Source organism: Nannospalax galili, unplaced genomic scaffold, assembly GCF_000622305.1.
Source record: "Nannospalax galili isolate Female #2095 unplaced genomic scaffold, S.galili_v1.0 scaffold255, whole genome shotgun sequence".
NCBI classification, from domain to species: Eukaryota; Metazoa; Chordata; class Mammalia; order Rodentia; family Spalacidae; genus Nannospalax; species Nannospalax galili.
Window position 1 is genome coordinate 5097358 of NW_008338999.1, and position 21257 is coordinate 5118614.

Below are 21257 nucleotides of genomic sequence, written 5' to 3' on the forward strand. Positions count from 1 at the left end.
AGAAAGTATAACCAAAGATTAAAAGGGCCAATATAATTTCATAAGAGTCCATATGCATAGCTAAAGGCTACATAACAAGCAACAATGCCAGACAAGCGATACCTTCTTTTGAGTTGTTGGCCAAGGTGGCCAAGGGATTCCCAGATAGTAACCCAGCATAGAACTGGGAAAATGAACAACAGACACCAGTCTTATCCAAAGGACTATTGACAACTGATTACCACTAGATGAGGAACAGCTATCCCTCCTGAAACAAAGACCTCTAGATAGGCTGACTAGATTCACTAGAAGGGCAAGTAGTGGGGAATGGCTGGGGGTGCTGACAACACAGCAGACAGTAGCAGGGATATCAGCGTATAAGGGCTCTAGTGGAGGGGAGGGAGGCTATGGGAGGGTGCTATCTGGGAAGTGGGTGTAAAAATAAATAAATTAAATGAACCCTCCACAAATGTCTGCATAGCAAAAAGAAAAAAATAACACTATTTAGTATATAATGTTGTTCTGTGAAGGATTATGTGAAGACTGTTACTTAAGCTGAATTAAAGAACTTATGAGAAGATTTAAAATTAAGTAACTAAATAAATTACATGTAAATCTCTTTTATTATCTTTTTGTATTGTTTAAATTTGGTTTTTCTAAAAGATGTTTTTATACTTTGATTAGAGGTCTTTGAAGTACCTTTTTTCTAATTAGAATAAATTTTGTACTCCAAAACACTTTATTTCCTAACATTTAAAAAAATATTTTTTTATTATTTTTATTTTATGTGTATGAGTGTATTGCCTGCATGTGTGTAAGTGCACCCGTGTCATGCAGTCCCCGAGCAGTTCAGAAGAAGGCTTCAGACTCCCTGGAATTGGAGTTACAGACAGTTGTTAGCCACCATGTGGGTGCTGGGAATCAAACCCAGGTCCTCTGCAGGAACAGTCAGTGCTCTTAACTGCTGAGCCATCTCTCTAGCCTCAATTTCCTAACATTTTTGGAGGGGTAAAAAATAAGACATGTAATTTACTTTTACTTATTTATCTTATAATAAGTAATCTAAATTATTTTAAATTTTAATAATTTATAGGCTGGAGTTTTTCTGTTTGGAAAATCCCATCATGGGTAGATATTGGTAATTTTTTCTAATTTAGTAATTATACCTTTTTTTTTCATTATCAAGCTGGAAAAAATTGTGATGTTATTAGTGATAGAAAATATTTGCATTAGTCCTGATTCTAGTAAATGCTTTTAAGCCTTTTTCATTGATAATAACATTTACTATACTTTTTTCTCTTTAGAACAATTGCTGGAATTAGCTTGTTCACTTAAAAAAAATGACTTTCATATTTATGTTTTTAAATAAGAATGATTTGTAATCACTGTTGTGTGTCCGTAAAATCTTTGCTTTTGTAACAAGCTTTTGTTTCCTTTATATTTGTGCATAGATTATCAGTGTAAGATTGTCACTAATGAAAAAGTAGCTCTTCAGTTATGTACCAGGAGACTTGTCACAGGTCTTTAGATATTAGAGAAAAGGTCTGGACTTTGGGGAGGTGAGAGCTTTAATCTCAGATGCCCTTACTCTTATAAATAAAGAGCGTAGCGAGTGAAAATATGATAAGCTTACATTGTACTGTTTGAGATTAAAATACCAGGGATCAGTGATTAAAGGATTGGTGGTTTAATAGTCTATAAAAGTGTTCCTTTCTTGAAGAAGCAAGTATAATCTGCTTTACACTGCTTTATAGGAGTGGCAGATCATAGGTGTTGAAGAAAGTTTCACTGGGACTTCTCTTTATCTTTATAGCAACTAATCCCAGAGAGAGAAACTGAAGGAAAGCTGCTTTCTCTACCCATATTTGTGTGTGTGCAGTCTGGGGGTTACAAGGGGGCGTAAAGCAGGCACTGGATGCCACAACATACGTGTGGAGGTCAGACATGAACTTGCAGGAGCAATTACTGTCTTTCCACCATGCGGGTCTTGAGGATGGAACTCAGGTCTTCAGGTTTGCTGGCATGTCCTTTTATCCCTGAGCCATCTCACCATCCCATCTACACATATTTTAAAAAATATTTTATTTATTATGTTTATTTTATGTGTATGAGTATATTGCCCTGTGTGTATGTAAGTGCACCCACGTCATGCAGTGCCCATGGAAGTTATAAGAGGGTATTGGAATAACTCTGGAACTGGAGTTACACACAGTTGTTAGCCACCATGTAGGTTCTGGGAATGGAACCCAGGTCCTCTGCAAAAGCAACTTAACCATTGCTCTTAACCACTGAACCACCTCTCCAGCCCCCACCTATCAATACTTTTTACAACAGATATTTTGACAAAAAACTATTGACAATTATGACAATTAACTCCTCTAGAATTATCATGTTGAAGTATGTAAAATATTTATTAAATATGTAGTTTAAACAATTTGCTTCTGACACATATTTAATATAGTTGATATTTTACCCTAGTAACCTTAGACACATCAGTATCTAATGTAAGCTCAAAATTTCTTTAAGATCTCCAATTTTATTTATTTACTTGTTTACATATTTATTTATTTATTGGTGTGTGTGTGTGTGTGTGTGTGTGTGTGTGGTGTACATATGTATGGTGTATGCAGGTGTGGGTGCCTGGTTGTACAGAGGGAGCAGAAGAAGACTTGCAGTGTCCTGCTCCCTGACTTATTCCCCTGAGACAGGGTCTCTCACTGACCCTGCAGCTACTCTGACAGTCAGCAAGCCCTAGTGATCTTCCTGTCTCTGCCACCCACAGCCCTGGGGTTATAAGCTTGTATGGGGTTATAAGCGTGTAAGCTTGTATGCATTTTATATGTGTGCTGGGATCTGAACTCTGGTCCTATTTTAGGCAGCAATTTCTCTTATCCACTGAATCATCTCTCCAATCTTGAAGAAGTTTCTCTGGTTCTGAAGTTCCCTGCAAATGCCACTGCTCCATAATAGATTTATGCTAATTAAAAATATCTTTTACATGTAGAAAATATCTGTACAGTGACTTTACTCGTGGGTTGGGTGATCCTCTAGGCTACCTCTGAATATTGATGGGAAGATAGGAGTTCCAATTTGAGAAATAAATTTAAGCCTCTACCTTAGTCTCCTTCTAAAGCTGTGTTCAAATTGGGAGGATCTTTTGATAGTCCATAGAGCTCTGCCTCTGTGAAAAAGTGTTTCAGAACTCAATGAGAAAGATAGGCATACTGTGTATCCCTGGTGCTTAGCACATAGAGTTTAACAGGAGCTTATTGAATGAACTAATATTTTATAGAAAGAGGTAACCAGCTAAAGTGCTTACAGAAGTTTTTAGTGGTATAGGCACCTTTGCTTCTGTTTCACTTTTTATCTTGCTAGACAGGATATTTGAGTTATGGGAAAGTATTCACTAAAATACATGCAGAATTGGGGAAAATGGTCACTTGTATGTTTTGTTGGAGGACTTTATCATTTCATAATTTCCAAGATATTAATACTGTCAGTGTTAGAGAAGAATAATTTTCTGATGTAGAATCTCTAATTCATTCTTTAAAACAGCTAATTTAAAGGCTTGTTTGGAAAGGGTTTTATGAAAGCGCCCCATGAGACTGGCCCACATCACTGTCCTGTCCTGCCACCAACACTCTCAGTGTATTGTGGTTGTGGGAGAGGTTTCTGATATATAAGAAAGTATCTCATTGCTTTTGCTGGGACTTCTCTTCCCTTCTCATGCAGATCCTCAATAGGAATCCCATAACAGAGCAAGTGAGTGAGAGAGAGAAGATTGTGTCAGGATATTCTCCCAGGCCAGAAGCCTAACTCTTGGGTTCTGATGCACCAGGTCCAACCAACGGCCAATTCCAGAAGCGAATGGCAGTAACAATGGAAAAAGAAATCGTTTTTATTATGGCTTCACAAAGAGAAAACTGAATCTAACATCTGAAAGTCAGTCCTAGAGTGGCTAACAACAAACAGCATGGATTTTGTGGCAAGGTGTGTGTGCTCACACAGTTGGCCATCTTAGACAGGATGTGGCTTGGCTGGCATTATCTCCGGATCAGTTAGGTGAGGTCTTGTCAATGATAAAAATGTTCCTGCTTGCCTCTGGGTGGTTTCCAGTCTTGTCATAGGTGATTTATCCACAGACCTGTTGGTCCAAGATGACTACAGGAGAAAACTACAAGATGACTACAGTGCAAGTCTAAACTTTTTTCCAACTTTTAAGTTGCACATTGGACATCTGCAGGCCCAAGTAGAGAGTCGGTGGTTTAACAAGAACAACCTCTGGAGAGTCCCTACTTCTCACACTACAGCTTTTCATAATCATCACAGTATATCAGTTATCACTCTGCAACTAGCATTTTAGTGGTTAAATGCTTGAGTCCCAGGCATGTTGTTTACTCATTATAGAAAATAGTCCAAACCGGGCATGGTGGCACACGCCTGTAGTCCCAGCACTTGGGAGGCAGAGGCAGGCGGATCTCTGTGAGTTCAAGGCCAGCCTGGTCTACATAGTGAGTTCCAGGACAGCTGGGGCTACAGGGAGACCCTGCTTCAAAAAGACAAAAAAAAGAAAAAGAAAAAGAAAATAGTCCAATGTGAGTGTGACTTTGTCATTTTCCAGACTGGGAAACTTTGCCCTGTGAAGAAATCACCTTTGAGTTCTCAGGAAGGATTTGGATCCCCTGGGACTTCAGAGCCTCTTGCTTTCAATCAGTGATCAGTGTTTGAAATTATGAAATTTTAAAGCTCAGGCAAAACGGGACGAGGAAGCAAAGCCAAGCTGCTTAATACACTAGGGCAATACGAAAAATAAACTGTTACTTCTCCAAAGTGAAGTAGACAGTAAGTGAGGGAATTTGAGTCATAGAGCCAAAAGCACTTGTCAGCAAGGGGTAGACATCTTATCACTGAGACAGGAGCTTCACCTTCCTTCCAGCATGCACACACTTTGCTCCCTTCCATATGGGAGAGTTCTGAGCATGACAAAGCTTTATAGAAAGGATGTCATCCCATCTGAGCTGAATACATTGGATTGTTTTCTTTTCTGTGTTTACATGTATTTTAGATTTATCAAGTGAAAATTCAGTGCCATAATGAATAGTTCTTGGAAATAAAATTGTATCTCCTTAATTTTTTAAAATTGTGTGTGTGTGTGTGTGTGTGTGTGTGTGTGCGCGCCAGTACCCATACAGTTCAGAAGAGAATGTTGAATCCTCTGGAGTTTCAGGTATTGTAAGCAATCCAACTTGGGTTCTTGAACCCAACTCCAGTTCTCTCCAAGAGCCACGTGTGCTCTTATTGCTGAGTCATCTCTTCAACCCTTCCTTAAATTTTTTAAAGCTTTGTTTCATATATATATATATATATATATAAATATATATATATATATATTCACACACACACACACATATATATATATATATGCATAAATACACACACAGGCTGGCCTTGAACTCATAGAGATCTGCCTGCCTCTGCCTCCCAAGTGCTGGGATTAAAGGCGTGTGCCACCACGCCCGGCCCATCATAAATATTTTTAATGAGAATTTTTTAATTCAAAGACACTGGATCTCTTTAAATTTAGGTGGTTTTTTTTTGGGGGGGGGGAGGGGCTCACTGACAGCCTCTAAGTCAGTTGTTATGGTGCAGTAAGAAGTGATGTTTGATACAATATGGATCTTAAGTCTCTTCTAGACTGTTGACTCCCGATGGCAAGGACCTTTCTGTATAGTGATCTCTGACCCCTTGATCATGCGCCTAGACCAGTGACTAGCACACTGTATGTACTGAGTGGTTTTCTTGTAATTTTATTTCTTTTCCTCAACTCTACTTTTTGTCACTTAAAATATTCAGTTGTGCTTAGATGTAATCAGTATTCTAGTTTATGTGTCCTATCACTTACCAGGTTGCTCAAACTACCTAAATTCATGCTCAGAATCACTTTGCAAGTGATATTAAAGGGAATATAATCCTGAGTTCTGTGGACTTCCCAATTGTTAGAAAATGTTAGATCAGGATTGACCAGGGGAATGTGAAAATGAAAGATGAGAGACGACCTCAAGGAGCAGATTGTTCTTCATTAAGGACAATGAAGGTGGCAGCACTTGGGATTTGAAATTGTATCTTCAGGCACAGTTGGTTGGCTGCTTATATGGGGTGGGGGATTGGGAAAGGAGGAGGTGGGTAGGGCTAGTGCCCTTGACATGGTTTGGAGGGGTTTTGAGAAAATAGGGCTCTTAGTGGTTTTCCCAGATAACACAGTCTCCAGGTTGGGTGTTTTATATAGTTCCTGGGTTGGAAATTAGCTCACATCTGAGGTTTACCTAGTTTGAGGCCCTTTGGAAGTTACTTCAGGGCCCTTTTAAGTCCAGGCATTTATCCTTCACCAATGTTGAAGTTTAATGCCCGAATGTAACTGAGTAGATTTTAATATTTATACAACACTGTATCTCACTAGGCAAGAAAGGGCAATTTGGGAGAGTGTCTGTGTTACTGCTATTAACTTCATGCCTCATCTCTACCCTACCCCACCCTACATTGCCTGTTCTTCCAGTTCACCTTATCAGCAAGCAAGATAATCTCCCAAGGAACATAATCTAGGTTCTCCTGCTTTTGTCTCTTAGCATTTCATTCTCCACCCCTTCCTGAGGTCACAGGAATCTTGTTAGACTTTTCCTGTCCCCAAATTCCTTACCTTAGGTTTCTAAAGGTGCTCTACTTACCTTCTGTTACAATCCAAACACCCCTGGAAAGCTTCTTTAGGTCCTCCCCTCTCACCACCCACTGCTCCTAATCCGGATACCAGCTCTAGTGTGCCACCACAATTCTTCAGAAGCAACAGAATTCCCTGTTCTTTGAATCTGTACCAGCAGCTGGCTTTGCAGGAAATGTGCTTCATGTTTTCTTTACCCAGTTGCTCTGTATTTCTCCCTATCAGCAGGAGTCCATGGTGGTGAAGTCTACTTCTACAGCCTATCTTTGTTCCTAGTGTTCACTGGATGGGCTTTTAGTGAGTGTCATGCAGTGGGTGAGCCAGTGAGCGAGTGAGTGAAGGTGAGCCACATCCTCCTTGTTCTTCTTTTGACGGTCTCCCAAGTTTTGATTCTGTTTTCCTTGTCTGTTTCTTCCCTCGTCCTTTCTTTCTCTCTCTTTTAGCCACCCCTCCCTGTGTCTGTCTCAACTCTCGGAAGCACAGACCTGGTCGACAAAACCTCCAGTGTTTACCCTGCAGAATCCATTTCATACTCAGTCATATCTACCCATGAGCAGCCCTTGTTCTGTCCACCTTCCCAGTGCGTTCCTTACCTTCCTCCCTGTCCACTCCAATTCTACAGCCTTCGTCCTTTCCCTGTCTCACGGTACCATACAGTCTGTGTTCATACTACACCCTTAGCTAGATGTAATACCCAGTGAATGAACAGAATATCCCCTGCTCCACAGCTCACATTAACCTTCTGTCCTACATCTGAATATGCCAGTTTAAGTTTTCCCTCCATGGTAGTATGTATTACATTCCTCCTTTTATATATAGCCTTTGGTTTTGCTGAATTTTCCATATGTGTCTCCTTGAGGATGAGAGCTGAATTAGTTCAACCTTGAAAGTCACAGGCAATCTAGACCAAATGCATGGTGACATTCTGTCAGTGTAGGTGGAGCGTGTACAATGGCAGACTTTGACTTGAAACACTATTATGCCACAGGCATCTGTTATTTTTGTTAATCCTTTTCCCAGCTTCCTAGACAATAGACAGATAATAATACCCAATTTACAATGTGTTTATGTAGATTAAATGCAATAATATATACAGAGCACATACCTTAAAACAACAGCCCAGGGCAGAAATGCAGTAAGCGCCATCGCTGCTGCTGTTACTGTTACTATAAATTCTAATATTGGAAGATGATCTTGTTTCATGTCTCAGTATTAATGAGTTTCCTTTAACTATGTGGCTAATTTCTAGCCGAATATAGTTGAAGCTTATTAGCTTTGCTATTAAATGAGAGACCTTTCTTCATTACCTTGCAGTCTTCTATTACTACTTTTTCTGATGTTAGAACATTTTCTGGCCAAGAACTCTTTACTTTTTCAGCTTTTCCACTGACAGAGGACCCAAATGCTGCCAGTATTTGTGAAAAGATTGTCCTCTGCATCCCAGTCTTTTCCACACATTTTTATGTAGAGAGTATGATTGAATTCCCAGTGGTTGCAGTTACTGGAGCCTGCCATGTATTCCTGTTGGGGATATTGGAACACTGGAGGGTGTTCCTTGGCCTGGCAGATTTGTAACACTCCCATGTTCCACATTGTTTAACTCTTGTTGAATGGATATTTTTTCAGACAAGTGGCAGAATCAGAAGATCTAGTCTTTGTAACAAAGTAAGCACTAAGGCACTGCAGGTGTAGCTCAGTTGGTGGAGCTCTTGCCCAGCAAAGCCTTGGGATAGATCCCCCGTGCAGCATAAGAGGGCCAGAAGTTCAAGGTCATTCTCTGCTACATGGTAAGTTTGAGGCTAGCCTAGATTACATGAGAACACATCTCAAAAAAATTGAAGTCAACAACTGACCAGCTTAGGGAAAGGACATCCAATTATAAACCACTAGAAAAATACAGTCCAGACCACTCTTTGAGTTAAGTGTCTTGTGCTTATTATCACTTAGTGTTTCTTGGAATTAAAACCTTGAGAAAATGATTCACTGTGAAGAAACAATCTCATTGCTCCTTTTCCAACTGAAATAAAGAATTCATCAAGGGAAAAAAATATATGCAGCAAAAAAGCAACAAGAATTGACATTTGGTGATTAAAACGTTCGTCATCTCTCACACTGGTAAAAACAAAGTTAGAAAGAATACCAGCAATCAGCATAAGGCCCAGACACTCGCAGAAGAAAGACCATGGCCAAAGTCCCGAGGACCAGAACAGGAGCAAATACCAGTAAACGGTTCTAACAGCTAATGCTAACGTGGTGATGGTGGTGGAGAAACATTGAACAGGCAAATTGTCAGGTCCTATGTCAGCAATGTTTCTTACTCATATTATTGTCTTTAAAATCCCTATGAAAGGAGTGCTATTATTTCTAGGTTTATTTTACAAGTAAAGGAGCTAGGATTGCAATAAATAGCCTTGCAGTGTCACACAGCTTACTGATAGAAGCAGGTCTTAAGCTGACATTGAACCCATGGTCAGTTCTCTTAATCCCAAAGCTGTACTGGTAGACTACAACCTGTGTCCATGAGTGAGGTTGGAGGAGACCACTTCCTAGGAATGCAGCAGCTGTAAGCCAGAGCTGGACCACCACCAACCTGACCCCACTTCCAAAAGCTTTACTGTGGCTGGTTTATAGAGTGACAGAGACAATTGTGCTGATTTCATTATGGTCGTGATAGCATTTTAACCTTCATCAGGAATGAGAGGGAGTTAAATATATGATTTAAATACTGTGTTTCTCAAAGCTAGTTTCTGGAGAGCTTCTCTGCCAGCCATCCATGTGCATGCACAGCATTGGAGACTGTAAAGCTAGGCAGAGGAGAGTGTGGTCGCAGTTGATGAGCACACCTGGGCATCCTAGATACAGGAGAGTCGTTTGGTTTTCTCTGTGTCTGTGCAGCTGCTGTGACTCCACCTAGCAACCCATAGGACTGCAAAGCTAGGCAGAAGAGAGTGTGTTCACGTTTGGAGTGCACACCTCTAGATCCTAGATAGAGGAGAGTCCTTTGGGTAATTTCTGTGTGGCTCTGCCTCTGGGAAGATTCTATCCGGCAATCTAGAAGAGCAAGGCCTTTCTAACAGCCTAACAGCCCTTTCTAACAGACATAGATCCTATTTAAGTTTGACCTTTTAACAGTTTTACTTGTAGCTTAGCCATTAGCACCCACAGTCTGTTGTTGTTCATCATTCAACTAATTTCAGCTGATATCCTATTAGACATTTTTCTCTAAGAATTAGGAAGATAATTACCCAAAAGAATATATGTACTCATAGGTATTTAATGGCCTCATTGAGATAGTTCTTCCTAATAATAGAAACAAGAAAACATAACAAACCATGAACCTTACCACTAAAGTAAATCTCCCATAGGTAATATAGGATTATATGAGTGTGTGTGTGTGTGTGTGTGTGTGTGTGTGTGTGTGTGTAAGCAAATATTTGTTCTTAGAGAACTAGAGTGACATAATTACAATTAATTAAGAATGGAAATAAAATTTCATATTAAGAAAAAAGTTAATTCAAGCATCAAAAATATGTTTTGTTGACTGACATTTTCACATTATAATATCTTTAAGGCAAGAACTGCTTCTTAAATGATAACCTTTTACAAATCCACTCAGCCAGAAAATGGCGCCCAAGTATAATGTCCCTTTAAAACGTGAGGGAGATGGTCATTTTTCCTCGTGTTGCGAGGCCTTACCTCTGACTCAGTAAAACCCTGAGCCATTTCATGACCTCTGTGGCTGAGATCTGCTTACATGCTTTGCCTCTCTGATCCCCTCTTCCAGGACTTCCATCCACCTTGCTCTAGCACCAACTGTCACCCCTCCACCTGCAGGTCCATGCCTTAGTTGTGCCACTGCCAGGACAGCTTCTGTACAGAGGGCCCCGTGGTTCATAGCCTGGTTCTTTATTCACATGATATTTTCTTGCTCTGGTTTTCCCTGACCATCTGCCCACGGCAGTATCCTAACATTTTCTCTCCACTCTGTGCTTCAGTTTTCTGTTTAGCTTTCAATACTAGCTGATGGTTCATGTTTTATTTATTTTTTTTAGTTTGTCACTCCCCATGAGAGAATAAACTGTAGTAAAAGCAGGAATTTTTGCCTGTTAATCTTCCTTGCTGAACCTTCAGGTCCCAGAGGGATGCCTGATACAGATGGGGCACTTAATAAGTATATACTGAGTATTTTAACAAATGTATACATATATAAAACATGTCTCAATGTGGTAAATCTAAAGACTAAGGCAATGGATAATGTGCAAAGGTTGGTGGGGACAGCAGGGAAAGATTATCACATTAAGCCTATGTCATGGAAGATGGACAGCTTGAGTTTATTTAATGGAAGTGAGGTGACTTGAGATGCACATACATGTTGTTGAATTTCCTTTGCTTTGTAAACCATGAAACAGAATTGTGGAGCCTGAGAGATCTGTCCAAGCTACCATGCTGCTGTGGCCAACCTCGGCACCCCTGACTGAATACAGTGCAATTTCTGCTTTTAACCTGTACGCATGGTCCATACACACACACACACACACAAAAAAAAACGAGTGATTCTTAAGCTGTTTAGTATCATGGTCAATCTACATAAATTCAATGAATTTGCCTCATGGTAAGACTACTTAGATCAAGGCATCTTTCTTTGTGACTACTTCAGCTTACCGAAGAAATCGGGAAACTTGAAGATAAAGTGGAGTGCGCTAATAATGCCCTGAAAGCAGACTGGGAAAGATGGAAGCAGAACATGCAGAATGACATCAAGTCAGCCTTCACAGACACAGCGGAGGAGAACATCCACTACTATGAACAGGTAATGGGACTTTCTGATAACATCACTGCTTAAAGGTTTCCCTCTCCTTGACTTTCTACCTGCCATATGTTGACAGTCAAGGGAAGAAGCAGGTATCACATTCCAAAGCCTCCTTGGTTGGTGGCTTCCTCCTGGTTTGTTCCCCATTTTTTCTTCTAAAAGGATTTGCATTCCTCAAAAGCAGTTGAAATTTTCTTGATGTCATTTATCTGACCTTTCCGCAAAGAATTTGCAGAGGAAGGAAAGAAATGAATGAGCACAAAGTCAATCCAGGGTCTGCTCTGTGTCCCTGCTGTCCTGTAGCTTTTTAAAAGCCATCAACAAAAAAGCATGCTCACCTATTAATAGAACAATAACAACTATTTGGAGGAGGGTGGTGAAAGAGCTTATTCTTTTTTTAATGATCATTTTTTATTTTTCAACTAACTTTCTCAAAGAAGTTGCTTTTACATATGAATTTCATATCACTTTTTTTCTTCCCAACATATTCCAAACATACTTTTACTAGAAGAATATTTTAAAAATATATCTTTTTGAACATCCTTTTTAATATGTTTTATGTGTGTGAGTGCATTATTTCATGTATATAAGTGCATCCATATTGTTCAATGTCCACAGAGAGCAGATGGATTCCCCTGGAACTGGAGTAATGTATGATTGTTAGCAGCTATGTGGGTGCTGGAAGTTGTACCTGGGTCCTCTGCAAGATCATCCAGTGCTTTTAGCTGCTGAGCCATCTCACAGATCCTTAAATATATATCTTTAATCTTACCTCTGGAAAAAATAACAAATATATGAAGTTAATAAATTGAAGAATTTATGTTATAGCCTATAATGCCTCATTTTAAAAGTGCTTTAAAACTTTTTTGTTTGTTTGTTTGTTTTTTGTCTTTTTGAGACAGGGTCTCCCTGTAGCCCCAGCTGTCCTGGAACACACTGTGTAGACCAGGCTGGCCTTGAGCTCACAGAGATCTGCCTGCCTCTGCCTCTGCTGGGATTAAAGGCATGCACCACCACATCCAGCTACTTTAAAACATTTTTAAAGATTTATTTTATTTTATTTATGTGTACATGCGCATGTGTATATCTGTGTGAGTATATGCACGTATTTGTATGTTGGTGCCCAAGGAGCCTCTGTGTTCCTCACATCCCTTAGAGCTGGAGTTACAGGTGCTTATGCACCACCCTCCATGAGTGCTGGGACGTGAACTTCAGTGCATGTGATTGCGCAGCAAGCTCTGTTAACACTAGGCATCACTCCAGCCCCTTAGAAGTACTTTAAATTGAAAAGTTACCTATTTTGAAGTATGAATTGATATGGATATTTCATTCCAATGAGAATTAAATGAGCTCTACTGTCAACCAGACTCGGTGCAGGGACCCTGGAGAGAGAGCACATTATGAAGACAAACAGTCTCTTTATCATGAAGTTACAGTGAGGGAAATAGTTAAATCATGAGACTGGTCACGGTCTAGTATAGAAAGACATTGCAGGGTCATTGAATCTAATGTAAAAGAAATGTGGACAGTCCTCAGGTTAAGCCGATACCCAAATATTAAGTAGACTTCTCTTATTAGAGGTGTCAGAAATTAGGATTCAGGTACAGAAAACCTGTGAACAGAAACATAGAAGGGGGAGAAACATGTTCACATGATTGTGACTCTGTTGGAGGAATGGGGAGTCTAGGTAGTGCTGAGTTGAAAGATCAGACTGAAGAATGCATTGTAAATTTAGTTCTTTCATTTCTTCTAAGGGATTCCATTGGGTTTTCATCAGAGAAGAGCATATACTTTCTCTCCTTATTTTTTTTATTCTGCATTAATACCCTTAAGTAAATTCAAATATCTGAAAACATCTGTAGACCTCAGATTTGAATAAACTTAAATATTTCTTCTTAATGAAGTACATTTATCAACAAAGGATTTATTGTCACTGAACTGTTGATGTCCACAAGAGTCAGTACTACTTTGTGATCTAACCTATGCATATATGACAATCAACTGAGATAATGTATAAGAAACAGCCTTGAAAATTAGAATATGTAATATACATGTTTATGTTTGTAAAATATAAGTATATTAAGATATTGAAATTATATGACAAATACAATTAATGTATTTTTCTGTCAAAGATAAAATCTGCCAGGCTTTCTAAGTTTGAAATTATTTTTTATGCAAAAGTGTTCTTACTAGTCCCATTGAACCCAACTAAAATATTTGGGTTTTGACACCGCTTGTTACATAAATATGTATTCTTTGTCTCATGTATTGAATTCAGTTTATACAAAGGCCGTTTAATTGGAACCAGTTAATTAGCATCACCATGCTGCTTTGCAAATGTCTTCCACAGCAGTCTATGCAACTGTGTTGTTTCTAACTCCCCATCCCCCAAGTGAAATATATTTATGAATGGTACTGAAGACACATGTCCTACATCCTGGATACATAATTTGGAAGAATAACTGATCTTCATTTGTAGAACTTCAGAAGACCCCAACCACTATAGATATTTATTGTTCTTAACCTCAGTGAGAAAATCTTAACATATTTGGCACATCCATCCACTAACGTGAAATCAGGAATTTGGATGCTTTAAATAATCAAGAATTCTTAATTAGCAGCAAAGCAGTGAGGGGCCTAAAGAGCAGCAATGTGCTGTTATCTGTTAACTTAAGAATATCTCTAATATACAGGAATGTGAAGAGTTCCGTAATCTTTCCATCCTGTCTAATCTAATCACATTCTAACAGAAATACCTCCTTTTTCTTTAGCATTTACATAGATAAATCCCCCAAAGCGGTCTGTTCCCGCTCTAATAAAGTGGAGTTTACACGTTTGCCTTTGGATTTACTTGTATGAAGAGAAACGATCACAGCTGGCATAACTTCATATTTAAATATCAAAATGGCAGAGGAAAATGAGCTTATGCATCCATATCAGACTCTGGTTATTGTCATACTGAAGTGATGTATCTAGATGCATGAATTTTTTGAGAGACAGTTGATTCCAAATACAAAGCAGGTGCCTCCAATTGGGAGAAGTAGTATTATGGGAGCACCATCATATCGGTGCTCTTTCCTTGACTGAAAGGTTGTTAGATAGGGCATGGTGTACGGATCCAAACGACCAAAGAAAATGTCTGTTCCTCCTAATGTAAAAGAGATGCTGAAACAATAAATAACGTGTTGGACAAAGTGCATGGGTATTTTTCATTGTTCCCCTCTGGGTAAAAGAAGAACTTATTTTTCAATGCTGTTAGTCCTGATAGTGTAGAGAAGACTTTGGAGGAGGTGATCCCTGGGAGAAACAGTGGATTAGAAGAGGGTATTCTTAAGAAAGCTTTATCTTAATTTCATAGAATATACTTAGCTGTACTAGCTTCTCTTACATATGAGCTTGGAGTGTCTCTTTGAACTTTGTGGCAGTGCAGTTAGTTTTAAGTTAGGACTGGAATAGCTCTAGGTCTAGCCGGAACTACAAAAGGAAGCAATTACCTTTTTGATGGATGGCTCCAAAAACTGGGAAATGATCTAGTGTAGGGACATCACCTTTGTTATTAGGGAGATGACAAAAGCCCAGATCTCCTTTACCTTCCTGTCCAAGGCCCCTTGATCATGCCTTAGTTTGGTTTGCCTCTAATACATCAAAGACAGCCTGACAATGGAAATGGGCCAGCAGCCCATGGAAAGCAGATGATGCAGAGACCCAGAAGTTCAGTGCCTTGCCACAATGGGAGGAAAATCACCCCACAGCCACCACCCCCTCCAAAGCTCAGGGACTTTTGTGGAAGAGGTTGGCAGAAAGAATGTAAGAACCAGAGGAAGAGGTAGAGTGTTATCAGGAAGTGTCCTCCACATACGCAAGCTATATCCCATGCTCATCAAGGAGTCCATGGAGGAGTCAGTTACCCCTCCCACCCAATCAGGTGACCTTAGGTGCATGAGGGGAAGGAGCTAAGGATATATAAACCAAGATCGCCATGAGGCACCTCTCTGGCCATTTTGTGTAGCTGTGGGGAAGTCACAGGTTCTATATTTGAGTGTGGACTTTCCAGTGCAGCCGTAAATGGGGGGAACCCAGTCTTCTGTAAATAAACCCCCATCCTATGCTCTGTTAGCAACCCAATAAGCTCATTAGGATTAAAAAAAAAAGAATAGAGCTAATGGAAACTTCATTATTCTACCAAAGTAGACCCCATGTTGGGAAATCCTTTGTTCTTTGATTTCTTATTCCTGTTTTCCCCCCTTAAACTTCACTACACATATGTGTGTGTGTGTGTGTATGTGTGTGTGTGTGTATGAAGATTAGAATGTTATTGCAGATGAAATTCAAGTATTAGTGTGAAGTGATTATCTATAAAATCATATTTTCTAAGTCTAGCCACTCATAGGCTGCATTTAAAATGGCAGTATAATACGACTGAGCACTCAGCACCTGTGTTTTGCTTTCCAAACATTATTGTCCTGAGGTTCTTGCAGAAGTATACAGAACTGGAAAAGAAGGAATTGAATCCAGAAGTGTGTGTGTATAACTGCTTCAAGTTATTTCTGGAAAAATGTGTTTAAAAAAAAAAGAACAAGACATTCACCAGAGATGCCTTGAAGCTCTGGTGAACGGCTGAGTAAGTGAAGAAAGCTGGGTTCTGGCACATCTGTAGATCACAACACCCTTAGTCTATGTTCAGATCCTCATGGCTGAGCATCTGTTATGGTCAGCCCTGCCCTAGGTCTTGTACACGGCATCTCTTAATTTTCTCTTCAAACTTCCTTTCTGTACCTTCCCTTCCAAACTTCTAGTAATGAAAACGTTTTCATATTTATTTTGCCAATTTAAGCAGTTTATATAGTTAAATGAATGTAGTGAATAAATGAGTTTTTTCCTTTGCAAACTTTATTTTAGTAATACTAGTAGGTATATGAAAATCACTGTTTTCTAGCCTATTGTTCTAGCATTTAAAAAACTGATATATACTTGCTGAAAACAACCACAATAAAAACTAATTAGGTATCCTGATGAGTAAGGAATAGAGAGGTCCATGACCCTTTCTCCTACAGAGTGGTAGATTTGAATGTAGTTCTAGAAAAATAATTTGCTAATGTAAGATTAACATATTAACTCTAAAAAATTTGCATGGCCCTTTCTAAATGTGCCTGTATAAAATATATTATTTATTTATTTTTTGCCATGGAGATTAAAAATGAGTATTGTTTTGATTTTTCATATTTTCCAGTTTTTATGTACTTTTCTAAGTAGTCATAATCATCATATAAAGGATCATATTCATAATTCTTCATTAGTTTTATAATTACCAATGCTTCAAATTTGTGTGTTTTCTTTTTCTATTACAAATAATACTTGTAGACCAGGCATGCACACATATGCCTGTAGTCCAAATTATTTGAGCAGCTAGGAAAGAAGAATTACTTGAGGACATGCCTAAACTTGTATTTAAAACTATTAAAATAATTATGAATATTACATTTTAAAATTTATGTAATATAAATTTTAAATAAACATGTCAGTGGTCACTATTTCAAATGCAGGAAGGGAACATGGGGAAGATAAGTAAAAAAAGGTGAGTGAATTAGAACATGAAATAGTCTAATGATGAATATGCATAAAAATGCTATAACAAAACCCTGTACTTTGTAATTAACTAAATTAATAAAAATGAAGATATTTCATTATCAATTATATGTTATATACATCCATATTTATATTACATCTTAAGGTATTATTATAAGATATTTAATTATCTTATTTTTCAAATGTGTTTTTCCTTGAGAAAAATGTTTCATTTAACATTCCAATATTGCTGGGTATGATGGTGGATGCCTTTAATCCCAGCACTCAGGAGGCAGAAACAGGCAGATCTCTGTGAGTTTGAGGCCAACCTGGTCTACATAGCAAAATCTATGCTAGCAAGGTTTACATAATGTGACCCTGTCTCAATAAATAAATAAATAAATAAATAAAATTTCATTATTAACTGTGCACAATACAATTTATTTCAGGCCTTAAAATGGTGGGGCTGGAGAGATGGCTCAGTGGTTAAGAACATTGACTATTCTTGCAGAAGACCCAGTTTCGAATCCCAGCACCCACATGGCAACTAACAACTGTCTCTAACTCCAGTTCCAGGGGATCTGACAGCCTCTTCTGTTCTGCACAGGCATTGCACGACACGGGTGCACTTACCTACATGCAGGCAATACATGCACACACATAAAATAAAATATTTAAAAAAAGAAAAATGGTAGCATAACCTTTGCAGGAATACAGATGAAACTGGCCATCGTTATTTTAATCTAGACTCAGAAAGACAAATATCACTATTTTTCTCATAGGCAGACACTAAACTTAAAATGAATGGTGTGTGTGTGTGTGTGTGTGTGTGTGTGTGTGTGTGTCCAAGTCATGAAATTGGAAAGCGGATCTTGAGGGAGTAGGGAGCGTTTGGAGAGGGAACAAAAAGAGTGGATAATGGAATACATGTGACATCAATCCAGAAGTGGGAGGCAATTATCTGAGGGAAGAAAAGGAACCAGCCAGAGTGGGGCAGCAGCTACATGGTGAGCAGTTGGGGAGAGAGAGACAATTAGAGCAAAGTATAGATAATAACACATATATGTGGAAATGTCATAATGAAATCCAGTCTTTGTATGCTAACTGAAAAAATGAATCACAAAACAGAGTCCATTGTCAAAGTCATGTGTTAAGCACTGTGGTGGATTTATACTCTAAGACTGAATCTTTCCATTAGAAGGTTAAAGATTATTATAGAAGAATAATACACATATTCACTTGATTAATATAGCTTTACAGTTGGTTTTGTTACTATGCGGTTCAGGGTGACCTGGCACTCACTTTGTAGCCCAAACTGATCTTGAGCTTGTGGAAGTCCTCACTCAGCCTCAGCATCCCGAGTGCTCGAATTACAGCATGCATCACCATACCCAGCTGTGTTAATATGGAGTTTTGTTTTATTCACTTGTATTGTAATGGAAAGACCTAAAGAAGGTTCTATTCTTAGTGAACACCACAAATATTTGTGTCTGTATGGAAATCCAGGAAGAAGAAAAGCCATTATAATGAAACACATTTTCAGAAAGATAAATGAAGAAAAGGAAAAAAACATCAGGGCCAGGGCACACCTCTACCCAAATTAATAGTACTGCCAGAGCCTTTCTAAACTCCAGGTATTTCTGAGTCATTTTTAAATTATACAGACTTTTAAAATTTTTTAAAGATTTTTTAATGTGTTGGAGTTTTTTGCCTCCGTGTATTTAAGATGCATGCTTTGCCATGGAGATCAGAAGAGGGTGTCAGATTCCCTGGAACTGGAGTTAAGGATGGTTGTTAGCCTCCATGTGGGTGCTAGGAAACAAAACCATGTCCTCTGCAAAAGCAAACAGTGTTCTTAACTGCTGAGCCATCTCTCCAACCTTCTATATTACGTGAAATTTTAAATGTAGATTTCATGTAAGTCTTTCTGCAAACTAAGTAATGGACAGACATCAAGTGTCCTGGATATTTTTCAAGCATAGTTTCATTTATTTACAAATGAATCCCACAGGACTGGAAAATTGACTCAGTGGTGAAGGGCACTGGCTGCTCTTGCAGAGAACCCAGGTTCAGTTCCTAGCACCCACATGACACCTAACAACCATACTTAACTCCAGTTCCAGGGAATCCAATGCCCTCTTCTGACTTCCACAGGCACTGCACAATATGGGTGTACTTACATACCTGAAGGCAATGCACTCATACACATCAAAAATATAATTAGATTAAAAAAGGAAATCCATCCCTTGTTATGTTGGGGAATTGGGCAACTCTAGTGGAAGGGCTGGTTGAACATCAGGATGATAGAACATATTTGAAACATTATCCAGATGTGTCAATATGTACTGGAGAACAGCCTTGTCAGTACAGGAAGTGAGGAAGTGTAGAAGTGAGGATAGCTTCCACAGTCTGATTTTACAAGGTTAATCTATATTGACTATAATTATAAAATTCCTACCTAGGAAAGAATCTGATGTAGATTTCTCTCAGAAATTTCCTTCTTTGGGGAAGCTGAAAATCATAAAAATTACTATGGTGAAAGGGGCAGAAAAGAGAGCAATATTCCTGGGTTTAATTCTAACTAGCAAAGGCGAAATGTTATCTTTACCTTTTATCATCCTAAGGATAAAGTTTATTGGTTTTTCAAATTCCAAGAGGAGAAGGAAAAGAAGAAAACCAGCCATTTCACATTCCCTAGAATTTATTAAAGTGGCTTGAAAACTTATAGAAAAGCTAGTTACAACTTTCAAAGTCACAGACTTTAAAGAGGATGACTTAAGAGGAGTGATCAGTTCTGAAAAGTGAAGTGTGGATAAAAAATAAGACGGGATTACACTGTGAGCTGCGAACCATGACGAGTGAAGAGGAACGTTGAATTGAGTCAAGGATGAGTCCAGGGAAGAACAGGAAGTGGTGGGGGTCACATTTCAGGAAGAAGTGAAGTTTGGACTGAAAAAACAAAAAAGAAGTGAGAAACTTCAAAAGAGTACGAAAGTCAAGTGTGTAGACCCTCTTTGGACTAAAGAAAATGAAGATTTAGTAGCCAAAAAAATTAACCCAGTGAATCCCTGATGGAAACTATAAGGGAAACAGAAACAGCTGTTTCTGTTGTTTTCCCGGTTTTCTCCATGAAGAAGGCAGGTGCACAAGCGTGCACAAATGATAGCAAAACCAGTATATTGGAAGAGGTTAATAAAAACTATCCATTCCGCAAAAAAGAGGGTTAGATAGATCTTCCCTCCTAGGTATTACGAAAGCCCTTTACTAGACTAAAAACAGCCCTCACAGCCTCAACTGAAGCTCCTAATTCTAAACTCAGGGCTGTAGGGGAATTGACACATCTTCCCCTATGCACCCCAAGTTTCCATCCTAGATGTCTGTCACAGTTAACTCCTAAGATGAAATAGTCACACCTGTTTCTGAAGTTTATGACCTACGCCATCTTGATAAATACCATGCGTAGTCACCTAGTTCTCTCTTCTCTGAGTGGTTCATCTTGGAGAAAGACGGATGGACGTGATGGATACTTTACTCATGTTAACTGCTTTAGTATAATTTTGAGCCTAAAAACGACAGATATTATTTGAATTTTCTTTTCAAATCTCAGGACAGAGATTTAATGGTCTGTATTGAATCAAACATTTTCTTATATATTGGCCGTCTTTCATTCTTAATATGAGTCAAGAGGCAACTACCATGTAGTTAACCTCCCTGCCTTGAGCATAAAAACAAAGTTGACCAGAGCTAGAAGAATCTAGAGTGGTCTAAGACTGGAAATTTCAATCTGTATCAGGATGTTTTTCTTTTTATAATCGTGACTCATGTAACATCAGCTATAGATGAAGCTTTGCCTCAAAAAAATCAATAATTATTTCCACTAAACTAAATATTCAAAGGTCATTGTTCCACTAACTGTGGAACTTTTGTTATATCTCATATAAGTCTTAAATATTTTTATTTGGTAGGTTTCTGCTGTCTTGAAACATCTATTAAATAGTCACAATGTGTCCTATAGTATAATTATTTCTTAATTATGCATGCAAACGACACTGAGCTAGGTGTAAAATAGACAGTTAAAGCATAACAAGTCTGCCTCATTCCATCCTTTGAAATGATATATTTTTCTGAAGCTGAGTTAATCATAGAGTTAATAGGAAGAAATTAGAAAAGGAAGAAATTATTTACAGCATA

At 38.6% G+C, this 21257-nt stretch overlaps 1 protein-coding gene across 4 annotated transcripts in view; it reads left to right on the top strand.

The window, feature by feature from the left end:
* Snx7 (sorting nexin 7) overlaps positions 1 to 21257 on the top strand; it is a 104640-nt gene that overhangs the window by 72638 nt on the left and 10745 nt on the right. Inside the window, exons 8-9 of one of the 4 annotated variants that reach the window (XM_029563834.1) lie at positions 11349 to 11501; positions 12120 to 12189. The exons of 1 other annotated variant lie outside the window; for it this stretch is intronic. In XM_029563834.1, the coding sequence (XP_029419694.1) occupies positions 11349 to 11501; positions 12120 to 12158 (192 nt within the window). In that variant the 3' untranslated portion in view covers positions 12159 to 12189. Of the gene's footprint in view, positions 1 to 3711; positions 4489 to 11348; positions 11502 to 12119; positions 12190 to 21257 lie in introns of those variants that run through there. 2 more of the 4 variants (XM_008833684.2, XM_029563835.1) reach the window with 2 other exon arrangements.